Source organism: Lepisma saccharinum, chromosome 9 (genome assembly GCF_977018435.1).
Source record: "Lepisma saccharinum chromosome 9, izLepSacc3.1, whole genome shotgun sequence".
Lineage (NCBI taxonomy): Eukaryota > Metazoa > Arthropoda > Insecta > Zygentoma > Lepismatidae > Lepisma > Lepisma saccharinum.
The window spans coordinates 53,260,539-53,274,925 of record NC_139237.1 but is presented as its reverse complement, the minus strand read 5'-3'; the positions used below and the strand labels follow the sequence as shown (position 1 = coordinate 53,274,925).

General features: G+C 37.6%; 1 protein-coding gene across 5 annotated transcripts in view; it reads left to right on the top strand.

Annotated features, from left to right (window-relative positions):
- Window positions 1–14,117, top strand: part of LOC145992053 (uncharacterized) — a 133,185-nt gene extending 119,068 nt beyond the window's left edge. For 3 of the 5 annotated variants that reach the window (XM_083128209.1, XM_083128210.1, XM_083128208.1), the window contains one exon: window positions 12,116–14,117. Coding sequence is in view for 2 of the 5 variants with exons in the window: in XM_083128210.1 (XP_082984336.1) it covers window positions 12,116–12,158 (43 nt within the window). In the remaining 3 variants the exon portion in view is untranslated. The remainder of the gene's footprint in view (window positions 1–12,115) is intronic. The other 2 variants (XR_014442125.1, XM_083128211.1) reach the window with 1 other exon arrangement.
- Window positions 14,118–14,387: the final 270 nt, after the last annotated feature.

Sequence of the window (14,387 nt, the reverse complement as noted above, 5' to 3'; positions counted from 1 at the left end):
CTATCTCTTAAACACACTTTGCTTAAACGTAGTAAACACGATTTTCGAGAATTTTCTTCCTCTCAAAGTCACTTAAGATAATTTAATTTCCTCACCTGGTGTGTCGGGAACGAAGAATCCAGCACGCACGAGTCCACTCCTTAACTCTCTCGTAACCGAGAGCTCGATTCATTTTCAACGCTTTTTTCTGCGTTGTGCTTTTCACTTCATGCTATTATCTGCCGTTTTATCCTAACTGCAGATGTCAGATTCCTCCCGAAAGCACTGAAACCATTCTCCTTTTCCACTGTCGTGACATAACTCTGTTCACTCCATTTTTTTCTCCCGGAAGTCCAGTTTCGATCACCAGACACCCCTATCGATAACTACCATTCTTTTTCGCAGAGCACAATTGTCTTAACCAAACAACAATTTACATGATTTAGAACTCACACGTTTTCAAATATGTGCATGCGTTAAAGAATCCATTGTAATGCTTATTAAGATAAACTTTTTGCTGTTAATTAACCAATGGCATCTAGACCAAAACGCTGTATATTTTATTATTTTGCGCCATAACTGCGAATTGCCCATGCGTGCAGTGACCGACACATCAAAATGTCCTTGTGCATAAGGAAACCGCGAGAAAATCGGATCTCAAACAAAGGAATTTACAATTCAAATGCGCACAACGGTCAGAGCCATCTAGCGATTCTTCGCGTAAGTATTAAAGCAACAAAGTTTTCATATTGCATAGGCATTCCACCTATCGTGAATTCTCTGCACTAGACGAGTTCATCGTCTTAGGACCTGAGTTGGGCTACTTTACCCCAGCAACACACACACGAAACTCAAGTTTCCAGAATACCTTATGACAGTTCGTCATAATTGATTTGAGGTTGGGTGATCCCCAGAGCCACTTTATGTGGGAACAAGCCCGGATCACCCACCCTGGGAATCAAACCCGGGTCTCCCACATGGCAGTCACATGCCCTACCGACTAGACCACCACAGCTCTCAAGTTACCCCCAGGTATCTATTTATTTGAGGCTGGATGAACCCCAGAGCTGCTTTATGCATGGATAAGGCCAGAAAAATTCTGACCTTTGATCACCTAGTCTGGGAATCTAAACTGGGTTTTCAACATGGCAGTTAGATACCCTACTGATCACTGCAGCTCTTGATTCTTCCCATTATTTTGGTCCACCCAATCCTAATGCTGGTCTGTTAATGTAAATGTATGTTGAATGTGCTTTGAATGTTGATTTAACCTTTCATATCTTCATTTCATGCTTAATTTATTTTTGGCATCTATTTTAGTTGTTTGCATATTATTTTGCGTGCAAGGGGCATTCAAGTGAAGTTGGTATTTTTAGTTGCATAAAGCAAAGAAACATACAAAGTTGAAATCCTGTTTATTTCTTGATGTAATCCTCTTTTTACATGTATGCACATCTTCCAACTTTTTACTTGTGTCTGGATACTATCTGCCTTGAAAGGTTTTTCTGCATTCCGGTGGCAGGATTGGACAGCCTGCTTCCTTTGTTACAACCTCTGGAATTCTAGCATGCTGAAAGCCTCTAGTGATCACTTGATTCTCATATTGTGCTGAATTGTATGTAACTGTTTATGTAATCTCTGGACTGAATCTTTTTATGTAGATGCCACTCTCTTGTTTGATGCACGTTTTCCAACTAGGAATTGAATCATGTTTTTGATGCTCTTGAGGATAAAGTAGGAGAAAAATTATCAGTTTTCACCCCTGGAAACGGGCGTTCCCAGAGACGTCAAAATAGGCATTTTCACCCTCAATAGAGGGGTAGTAAAGGATTTTTCAATTTCCTGTGTTTCCAGACAATTTCATGGGGTGTAAGTGGGGTGTGGGATCCTAAGGAAGCATTTTTTACCTCCGAGGCCTGCTTCATGGAGAACATTTATGTCAGTGAGTGGTGGGATGTTTGATGAGATATCATCCCCCAGTTGAGTTCCTCTAATATGCAGATGTCGTGGACAGTGTGAGGCCCTGCATTGTCCTGCAGAAGAAGGATGCTGTTGGTGATCAAGGCAGACAGTTTCTCTGTAGAGCAAGATCCACGTCTTCTGCAAGTTTGACATGTTATGCATCCACTATTAATGTTCAGGAACTCTCCATGCTGAATGCTCATGTGAACCTCTGTTGTAAGTTTGTAACCAAAGCAACCAGAATTATCACTCATAAATGTATGGCCATTATAGAACCTTTGCACTTTTCAAATTGTTTTCTGTAGCTGAAAGTCTCATCACCTGTGCTCTAAGTCTTCTTAAATGTCCACCATTTCCACACCTTCTTTCACAAGAAGCTGCATCATAATACTTTCTTTGTCCCATGCATGCCACTTTTAAAAAGTCACCATCAATAGGCATGACACATGAACTGCACTTATCAGTGATAGAAGACATCACTTACTGCCATGAGCATCTCTTTGCAATCACGTTTCTTTTCATGACTGTGAAACTAAAAGTTTTGGTTTGATTTGAATGCCCCTCGTTGTATGACAGACTGATCTGTAGTAAACATATTTTTCCTAGCAATTGAGAAAGTGGGAGAGAACTATTTAGTGTGTGTTAGAAATAAAACCTGAAAACACTTTTTTCAAAGGTAAAAACTGGCTACCTCCCATAGAAAATAGTGGTGAAAATGTCTTTATAATGTCATATTTTGAGATTTGATTTTTGAATGGAACATATGGAATTGCTCTTTTTAGACAAGTCGTATTTACATGAAAGTATACTACCAAAACTACTTTTCTACATAGTCACCAAGTCTGTTCAAACATTTATCATAACGTGACACTAGTTTCTCTCTTCCTTGTTCGAAGAATTACCATCTAACTTTCGATAACCATTCTTGAGTCGCAGTTTTAACTTTCTCATCGGAATGATATCGCTGATTTGCAAGTTGTTCTTTCATAGGCCGAAAGACATGAAAACACATGGAAATCGCTGGGTGCAAAGTCTGGACCATGAATCAGTTCATTAACATGTTCAACATTGTCCCTCGTCTTTGCGGTTGACAGCCTTCGTGCTGGTATGGGTAGTCATCGTCAATATCTGTACATCCATTCTCAAACAAAACACACCATTTTGCGATCGCCTGAGACAAAATTGCTTTTTCACCGTACACTACATGCAATTGGAGATGAATCTCGATAGGATTACACCTTCTTGCCCACGAAAAATGAGTCAGTGCACTCACTTCCAGTTAGGACGTCACTTTAAACTGACATAGACATCCTCATCACTGATAATGTCAGATTCCTAACAGTCACGGTGCAACTGTTACTCCACCGTTCCAAGGAAACTGAACAGTGTTGCCAACCACATTCTTCAAAATATGTCTAGTTGCATTCAGACAAAATGTGATGGGCAAGTATAACTAACTTTTGACTCTCCTACGTACATTACAAAGTGCGAATATTAGAAATCACAAGGCCCTGAGCAAACCAAAACTCAGTAGTAATTATGGTTGATGTATTTTAGAAAATGAAAGATACTGCATGTTTAACATTGCATTTCTTTATTAATATAATTATTATGTACCATATATATTCAATGTGAGAAAAATACTCTCCACTAGTTATTATATTATTCTCTAAATATTAGTGACAATTACATTAGCATGCATTGTTATTTGGGCATTATTCAGTGTAAGTAATATCCAAATAACAATGCATGTTAGTTTTCAATAACACTGAATGTCCACTTTATTAGAAACACCAGCTGCTGTGATGCAATAACACCTACAGGTGGTGCAGTTGGAGAATGCTAGTGACTTCGTCTGTTGCATCACAAATGTATTCATATACCGTGCGTTCATGTCGATCTGCAGCCGAGAGATCGGGAGAAGCGTGGCGGGCAGCGCTGACGGAGATGCCGACATTTGCGGCCTGTAATGCCCGCTTATTTTTATAGACATATGCAGACATTTATATAAATATTGCAAAACGATCACTAACCTGTGTTATAACATGCAAAAGTTCTTCTGTAATTCATCCAAGTTCTGCTCTTATATACACAAAAAAATACGCTTTAGAAACGATGTTAAGAGCCACAGATAATAAAACATTGTAATCATAGTTTTGACCAGTAACGTCCTGCTTAAGTTTATATCCTTGAAAGAGTTTTGTGCCGATGGGGATCGTTTGGAGGTTTTGAATGTGCAACACTGTATCAAGATTACGCTGTAGAAGAAACCGTTAAAAGTCAATAGTGTTCGTGAGCTTCCTTGCAATCCGAAATCTCCGAGCTCGAGTTTTTTGTTCCTTCGCGACTAGATGAAGACAGAGTTGTAAATATAGTGGCGAGCAATGTAAACCAAGAGCGTGTTAATTTCGTACTGTGCGCAAGAGTGTTATTCTTGGTTACTTGCAGTTACTTGTTTGTGTTATTGTAGTGTGTATGTGTGACGTGTCAGTGAGACGATTGGAATGCCAGCCGCAAGATTCACGTTAGAACAAAGATTTTTTTATGTATGACACGTACCTACGTGAAAACAAACTCGTGTCGAGACGTGTGTAGGTAATTTGTACAGAAATTCCCATGCGTTTCAACTCCACACAGAGATACGGTTAGACATCTTGTCCTTAAATTACGAGAAACTGTATCGTTAAATTTTAATACACCTAAGCAAAAACGACGGATTCTAACTGAAGCAAAACTCGATGATATTGGTGCAGCGTTAGAACGTTCTCCAAACAAACCTCTACGCCGTGTTTCACAAGAGGTGGGTGTGTCAAAATCATCGGCACATACAGTCACTAAGCTACTAAAATTAAAACCATACTCTTATAACACAGGTTAGTGCTCGTTTTGCAATATTTATATAAATGTCTGCATATGTCCATAAAAATAAGCGGGCATTTCAGGCCGCAAATGTCGGCATCTCCGTCAGTGCCGCCCGCCACGCTTCTCCCGATCTCTCGGCTGCAGATCGAAATGGACGCACGGTAGAAAGGATACATGGGATTTGAAAGGGAGCATGATAGGTTGCGCTTGTGGCAGGTGATGGCATTTTGAGAACTATGACACTGATGGGATATCTGAGCCTACACTTTCACAAGTGCACTGTGAATGGGTGAATCAGCAAAAGACTTGAAGCAAACTACTTTACAGCCATAGTATGCAGGTGGATGAGAGGGGTGATAGATATCTCCGGAGGGTTGTGCAAGTTAACAAGAGGGCGGTGAATGCACAAAATCAACAGTTGGTTATAATGTTGGCACCCTGAATAACATATCTTTATCATAAATGGCATCTTGCCAGACACTAGGTCAGTGTTTCTCATAAAGTGTATGTTTTGTGCCATTTTTAGTTCAATTCTGTACAGATTCATCACCTATTAAATTATTAAATTTGCATGTTTTAATGTTGAAAATCCTGCTTGTAACCATAGCAATATTTAAAATTCAATGGCTTTACTTAAATCTACATAATAAACATAAGTAACTCAATGTTATGAATACAATCAAAACAACTGTGATATTCAAAACAGCCACATAAGAATCCATCTAAGGCATAATGGTCTAAATAAAAAATTAATATGGAAATAAAAATAATATTAGTTTAAACTATTTTTTTCAATAAATTGTTCATTTTTCTTCTCTTTTTCAACAAGAGTGAGGCAAATTGCAACTGAACAGATTCTTTTGTTGCACTATATTTTTTTGTAAACATTATAATAATGTGTGTCTATGTATATTTGCATGCATGCATGGAAAGTTTGTACTGTTGTATGTTTGCTTGTGTTTATTCATTGCATGATATCTGTTTTGAAGTATATTTTATCTTTAAATTTCTTTTAAATCAAAGTGATTTTGCTTACTTCTGGTTTATGGTCATATCAGCGTAGAAATCCCATGTAAGGTCTCACAATAAAGTTTGCGAACTCGTGACTGTAAAATTGATATATGTCTCATTGTTGAATATCCCTTGAAAGTAGTTCCCTTGGGAAGCTGTGCAATGCCAGCTCATAGTCCCACCCTTGAAAGCAATATTTGAATGGTTTTGTGGAGAGGCCTACAGAGCCACTGTCATATTACTCTGTTCATCCCATTTAATATTTCCTTTGACTTTGGAAATGAAAAGAGATATCAATGCTGGCTAAATGTGGTGAATAGGAAAGGCATTCCAACATAGTTAAGTCTCCCCTCCAGGGGTGCCCACAGGGGGTTCATGATGCAGCGCATCATGGGAATTTTTGGGGGGACAACATTTTATAGATTAGCTAACAATTCTACATATACAGAGGTTGTTCGCTTTATATCCGACCATTGTCGATTTTTTGCTGCCACCTGGCGTATCATGCTGGAACTATGGGTCTGCTGGCGGGAGCAGTGTTGTGTCTGACCTTGTAGGTGCATGAGTGTTGGTAGTGAATGTTATCAAATGGCGCCAAAAATCAACCGGTATTGGTAGGTTTACGTAATGGCCCTTTTCCATGCTAAGTTTTCATACGTATGCATTGTGAAACTGTATGAAAAGTACCTGGTGCGTTCCAAATGGAAGAAAGTTGTCAAAATGGATGAATCATATGTCCATCTCACTGCTGGTGGTCACATTCGGGCGATCACATACTGTGACATTGACGGCAAGGGGCGCAGCAACTTTGTTCGTCAGTGCAGGGAAAGTTTCCCTCGTGGCTTTATGGTTGTGACATGATTTGGATATGAGGGTAAGTTGATGAAACGCAAGGTGAATGCCAGATACTTCCAAGACTCCATTTTGACACCTGTCTATCGGAGAGACATCCGAAAATTTTATGGAATGGATGTGAACCAGGTGATGATCCATATGGACAAGGCTTCGAGTCATACCGCCAGAACATCACTATGTTTTTATCAGGAAATGGCAGAGGAATTAGGAATTCGTGTCATTCCGTTTGAAGACATCTCTGTGAAAAGCCCAGATGCCAGTCCAATGGATTTTTGCGCATTTGGACTGTTGAAACGATGTCTTCAACATCGCCGCCCGCGCACCTTGGATGGTCTATGGAAAGCTTTTAGGGAGGAGTGGGACAGAATTCCCATGCCTGTCCTGCGCCGGAGCTTGCTGCAATGGAAACTGCGATGCCGGGCAATAGTCCACAATGCTGGGGGTCCAATAAAACATGATCGGTGGCGGCAGCGTGGTATCTCTTAAGGTGAGTACCCGTCAAACATGGTCGGATATATAGCGAACAACCTTCTGTATTCACATAAAAATGCAGGGGGGTGAGGTTTCAGTTGATTGACTTTTTATTGATTTTTAGTTATTGATTTTTAGTTATGGTTATTATGTACAGTTTTTCTACCTATAAGTGATCGTGGCAATGGGGTTGAAGTAAAATACCAACTCTTATGCCTTTAGAATCCGTTTGGAAGGGAGGTGGAGGGTGGAGACGTGCTGTTCGCATTAATACAAGGTTAGTCAAGCAGACGAGCTGTTCAGAAAAAGGTTCAGTACACTAACAATGACAGTGAGATTGAGCAGTTTTGTATGTTTAATGTTAGCAAGCATGAAAGTGAACCATGCTTCGTTCGTCTTGAGTTGTTAAAAATGAGGAATTTTCAATAATTTTGCTACATAAACTTTGCAACTTCAGAAGTTATTATCATCTATGTAAAATGTTATTTCAATGTCAAAGTAATATACAATACAATATGCATGTAAATGTGTATATTGTAAACATACCTAAAGTAAACATATAAATATGAGTAAATAATTCAGGATAAAGGGGGGGGGTGCATCATAGGCCTTTGGGGGGATGGGCACCCCTACTCCCCTCAACGGCTAATTTTGACTCTTCTTTAGTTTATTGATGCTGTAGAATTGGTTTTCTTCGTAGCATTCTCTCCATAAACCTACACTAACATCTCTGGAATTTCAATTCCACCGTAACTAAATTTGGCAACAAATTGAATATTTGTGTTTTTGTTTCTCTAATTGAAGTTCTGACATTCTTGCGATGGCACACCAAAACACACAGAGGCAATAATAGTAATACTCAGGGAGACTGCATCAGGTTAATAATAAATCAATGATATGGTAACACCATGAAAGCTAACGTATACAGAGTGCAAGTACAAGAGGCATGTGGTAGCAACATGATTGTTATATTCCTTTTTTGTTTCACAGCACCTCTCATTTGACTTTTCCAATCCTCTCCCCTTCTTCCTCACTAGTTGCTCCTTTCGCGTACACCTTGGTCTTTCTGTTGGCCTTATTCTGGCCTAGGAAGGTGTCTTTCTGTGATATGATTCTAAAATAAACATGCTGTCACCAAATCAAATGTCTCAGGAATGTCAAATTCTGTATGGTTTACTGTCCAAGCCTGGACTGTAGCCAGGTCAGTGTATTGCAACACAAATGGCCAGTTGACCCCAAGGCAAATCATGGGATCTCTGTTCCCCCCCCCCCCTCCTTCACAATAAGCAGGAGTGAAGAATTAACACAGGCCTCGATTGGTATTTGTTAGATTTCTTTAAATTGTAGATCCAGTCGCAATTATCCTATAAGAGCATAAAGTGCCACTTTTAAACTGTGTGTCTGTAAAGGTTTAGAATCTTGTCTCCACTACATACAGAAGAACAGAAGATTGTTTGGGATATATCCTAACCAATTTCAGGGTGTACTGACATCATGAAATGTCATGCTGCCAGCAGCATTGTGGACTATCTCCCTACATCAGAGTTTCCATTGTAGCAAACTACGTTGGAGAATGGGCATGGAGATCCTATCCCATTGCTCTCTGCAGTCTTTTCGAAGACTGAGGAGGTTGTGTGGACGGACATTGTGTCAAGAGTCTGAATGCACAGAAATCCATAGTACTGGCATCAGGGCTTATCACTGGAATGTCCTGAAATGGGATAACACAGATCCCAATTTCCCGCTCCATATTCTGATAAAAGCAGAGGGATGTTCGGGTGGTATGGCTGGAGGCGTTGACGATATGAATGTGCACACACCTGTTGAGTATCCTCTCCATACAAACGAGGGATGTCTGTATGGAAGGTGGATGACTGCATGTGCGCAGCTTTCACCTTCACATTTCTGTCCACCTTGTGTGTCGACAACTTCCTCACATAACCAAATCTGGTAACAACCATGAAGTCCCTTGAAAAAGTGTTCTGGCAGTAGCAAACCATCAGTGGTATGGTACGTAATCGACCAAATGTGACCACTGCCAGTCCATTATGACCACAGTTGCCCATTTAGATCCTGCCAGGTGTCTTGCATAGAGTTTTCTGCAGTTCATCCTGCATTCGGCAACGTAGCACAGGAGGAGATGGTGCACACGGGCTTTACAAATACACTGCAGCTTGAGAGTGTTACAGATGGTCGTGGTCACGGTGGAAGGAGCCATATGCACCCTCCTGGCCATTTCACGGATTAGTGGATTTTCCTGGCATGCCATTCACGAATCACTTGGAACACAACAGGCGCACTGGTATTCTCTTACAGGTGCCTTATGTGGGCATCTGAAGGTCGTTCGGATATATCCCAAACAACCTTCTCTATATTGTGCCCATTATTCATGCCTCTATATATAATTATTGGTACATAATATAAATTATTTGCATCACTATATTACAATACACAAGTGTACTTGTTCTTTACCACCCCTCCCTCCTTTGAGGGATTTTGTGATTTTTTGGAAGAATATGTGTTTGTGGAAATTATGCTGAAACTGCTCCCCAAGTATGATTTCGCACCCTGACTAAACCAAACCTAGAAAGTTGTTTATCTTTCTTTGCATGAATTGTATTTATGTATACAGTTAAAACAGGAAAGGGGATGCACACCTTATAATTCACAAAGGTCACTGTATGGAATAAGTAATTACCGTATTTGCCTGTGTATAAGATGCACTTTTTTTCCTTTAAAAATAAGTCTGAAAAACAAGGTACGTCTTATATGCAGATACTCAGTTTTTCATTACCGGTACCTTTAATTTTGATTTAGATGAGGTTTCAAATGACTCTTCATTTAGTTCTGGAGATGAATGTCTGGGTTTTGAAGAAGGAAATTAAAATGTATTCTTTCCTAGTTAGATTAAATAAGTTAATTTGTTGAAAGTAGACCTACATATTACGTTACATTTGAAATACCATAAATTAATTTTAATATATAGTGATAAAGCTTTTTCCTAAAAAATGTGTACAAAAAAGGGGGTGCATCTTATATGCTAGCAAATATGAATTTTTATAAGTGTGACAGTGTGCAGTATATATAGTGTATCACATACTTCATGTCTTGTTAACATATTTATGAAAATATTTGAGTAATGTGCATGACATGTACCCATCAATCAGATAACAACTTTGGTTCTTGGCTTTTCTGAACCTACCTCCTTTTTCTTAACCTTGTTAATGTTTTCTTTTAATAAACTAACCAAGCACTTCTTAACCTTTCATTTATCATGAATGCTGTTACGGTTCTTTTGTTGGAGCCTCACTAATGGCATAGTGGTAATGTTGTGACCTTCTAATCAAGTAGTTCCAGATTCGATGCCTGGTGGAGGCACATAGTGCTTTGGATCCCACATTAAACTGTAGGTAAAAAAAAAAGGTAAAGTGTTCCACTGTGCTTAGCACCACGCCATGAAGGCGTGTGGGGGTAACAGGACCATCCCGATTAGCCTATCTGTGCATGAGTGGACTTAAAGCAAACTTTGAAGTGCTTGTTTTATTGTTGTGCATCCCTACTTAAGTGTATAAAATATTTTTTGAAAGCTGCTCATCAGGGTGCTCTTATTGCAAGTGTACAATTTTAACACTCATACTCTTATTGTATTAAAAATTACAATAATGAATAGTGAAAGTGGCTTAATATTACTGTAAGGAGAAGTCTGGTGATTCATTACACACAAAAAACCTCCAGTGGCATATCCCGAAAATTTGACCTGGTTTACCACAACAATTCTTATGTATTGTACATACGTATTTATCATACCCCCTCCTATTTGAATAAGATATACTACTAAAACACGAATGCAGGCATGAGAAAAACAAAAACAGTTGCCTGAAAGTTTCAGATTTTATGCCAATTTTGGAATGTTCCATAATATTTTCCTCTGCACCGAAAATTTGACCTGGATTTTCCTTTGCCAAGGGAAATTTTCCTTTATGTAACAAAACTGCCTCTGCTAAGCACAGTAGAGAAACAGGAAGAAACAAGCAGTTTTCTCATGCCTACGCTGTTTCCAGCAGCGAACTTGCTTGTCTTTTGTTTATTGCAATTGAAGAGAATGTTATTTTAGTCTCTTCGTGCATTAACTGGCTGAACTAATGAGAAGGATATAAATGTTTATATTGTTTGCAAACTCGTGTAAAAGGATTAAGCCTAAATTTAAGGTTTAATTACATATTTAAGTTATATCCACTTGTTGGGAAGACTCAGCGGAGATTGGTTGAATTCTCTTGCTCACTGCAGGGAGAGTGGGTAATTTCCCAGTGGGATAAGGTTACATCACATGGTTTTTGGACGAAGAAATACTTAAGCCAGAATTTTCACTGTCTGTGAGGGAAAGTGCTACTGCCTTCTTTTCAACTCGCCACCTTGCAGTGTTGAACAATATTTTTCAGCTATCATCTGAGAATGTGATGATTCCACGAAATATTTTCTTCTTTTTCATGTTTTATGAGTGTTTCATATTTTAACATTTTAGCCCTTCATGCTGTCTTTCTCATGTCTTACTTTAGGGCCTCCCCTATGGTGCAGTGGTAGCGTCGTCGTCTTGTAATCAAGGGATTCCGGGTTCGATACCAGGTGGAGGCACATAGTGGTTCAGATCCCACTTTAAACTGTAGGCCCAGTCCTGATTAGCCTTAATGTGCATAAAGTGGACTTAAAACATCAAATCAATCGTGTCTTACTTTGGTGGATCACCAGTGAATGTACAAACATACAACATTCAGTATCTTGCCATTTGTGTCACCACACAAAACAGACTTATGAAATGAAGTAAAATCCTTTTTTACCTCCAAAAAAGAAAAACTATCAGTTCAAGTTTTCCTGTGTATTTGCATGCATGTGGGAAATAAATATGAGTACATTGTACATGCTTGTATTTTAATCCTAATACGTAATAACATATTTCTTTTTCACATCTTTATTTTAGCAAATTACGTCGAGGTGATCCATTTACTAGCAAGCTGTACTAAATGAGAATTTATAACATGGAAGAGTGCTGAACCACAAAAGTATCGAAAGGTGTGTATTCCTTTTCAGCAGGTTTTTAATCTCAGAGAAATAATACAAAGGAGTTATTTCTGAATTGTGGTGCTGATATACTATATACATATATATATTTACTTGCAGTACTCGTGCTGTAAGCTATCAAGGGTACAATGTCATATAAATGTGCCAAAAAAATAAAATATATGTTTACAGTAACTAAAGGTTCGAAATATACTTTATTATATCTGCATCTACATATATTTTTTTCTAGTTACAGCATATAGATTGATAGCTGTGTGTGTAAGAAATATATTTATGTATTCATGCACATGCATGAATTTTATCAGTTATCTTTATTTCTATACAGAGAGAATTACGATTCTAACTGCTTTTCATTTTTCTCTAATGCAGAAGAAAGTTCTTTTTAGTTAAGTTGTTGAGTATTTTTCTTGTATACACATAAAACAAATTATTTGTGTTCTAGTGTTATCACATTTTGATTATTGTGTGTCACCGAAAAGAAAAGTGTATGTATGTTGCATGCATTTCTGCCTTAAGCAAAATCATTGAGCAGGATAGTATTCATGTGGTAGATGCAGAACTTATATTTCTCACCTTTAGTTCATAATAATAATGTTAATCGTGTTCCTTATGAAAAACGATAAATTGGAGGGGGATTTTAATGAAAAATTTTAGTTCTCTACAAGTGGATACAGAACGTTTTCTAAGGGAAAAGAAAAACAATTTTTCATATAATGCAGAAAAGAAATCTATCAAGGGATAGGTCAAAGTTTTTAATAAACGTAATCGACTATTATTTCAATGTGAAGTAGTTTGTGGCTTATATAATGTGCCCTTCTGACAAGTAAATTATCATATGAAATCTTCTTTTGTAACAGTTTCACGAAAATATTTCAAGCTGCAAAAACCGTTAACTTGTATTTTTTTAAGTGGCAAGGCTCAATGCGTGCAAATCATATTTTTAAAGATCATGTGTGTAGTTTGTATTAATAAATCTAGCATTACATTTTGTGTTAACTCTACTTGCAAATGCAAAAGTGCTACTTAAAAAAAGTAGAAAGTTCTTAAAAATTCCCCAAATACAGAAAAATTCATTTAAAGTAGCAGAAAAATTGACCTTTCTTTAAAATTTGAGAGAAAAAGCATTACTTTTGTGTTTGTGTTGCTTTTGGGCTTCAGAAAGCAAGACAGCAACATTGTTCAGATGTTTGTTGATTTAAAGTAGCAAAAATTACTATTAAAATGTAAATATTTTTTCTGTTCTGGGTCTTTCACACAGGTACTTCTATCTATATCTTTTTTTCTATTATTATTGAAGGATAATTAAATATTCATAGAATTTTTATTTGAAGTTTTTGGATTCTAAATAGAAATCCAGAGTGATAGGTTTATTTGTGATGCCATTGTCAAGGAGTAGTCATATTCATGGACTAAAGTTGTTTTTGTAACTGAAATTTTACAGAAAAATATCAACAAAGTTGATTTTATTTCATGTTTAAAATTAAATATGAATCATGGTACGATGTTTTCTCCAGGAGAGTTTTTTTTTAATCCAGCTTTTTCTGTTGTATATCAAAAAACATTGTTTGCAAGGAAGAGAAGTAGAAGCAGTGTTGTAAACAATGGTTTTTTGACATACAAGAGAAAAAGCTGGATTAAAAAAGAAAAACTCATGGAGAAAACATCTTACCATGGTACATATTTAATTAAGTAGATAGAATGTTTTTTTTTTTTAATTTGGAAATTTTTTTAACACTGCAGGGTTGAAGTTTGGCCTTCGATATTTTTGTATAATGGGACCAAAATTTTGTCTTGTGTGTAAATTTTCTGTTGTGCACATATGCATGTGTTCCTCTTGTGAAAATGTATGTAAATTTGTGTGTAGATAGAAAAAATATAAAATAAATTGATATAACCTTGTACGTGTTAGTTTTATTTAACAATATGGTTTGAGCTTCTTGCAATTTTGCAAACACTGACATTTAATGTTTGTAACGAATCACAGATAAAGTTAATACCCGTATATGGTTGGGATTGTATTTCATGTATTTCTGGAGCACCGGAACAATCTTGGTCCGCTATATCCATGTGATAAGATATGGCTTAACGCCTCACAAATGTATAATTGAAAGTTTCAATAAAGAAGGAGGGGAAAAAATGGGAAAACCGAAATTCCATGGATCTGACGGCCA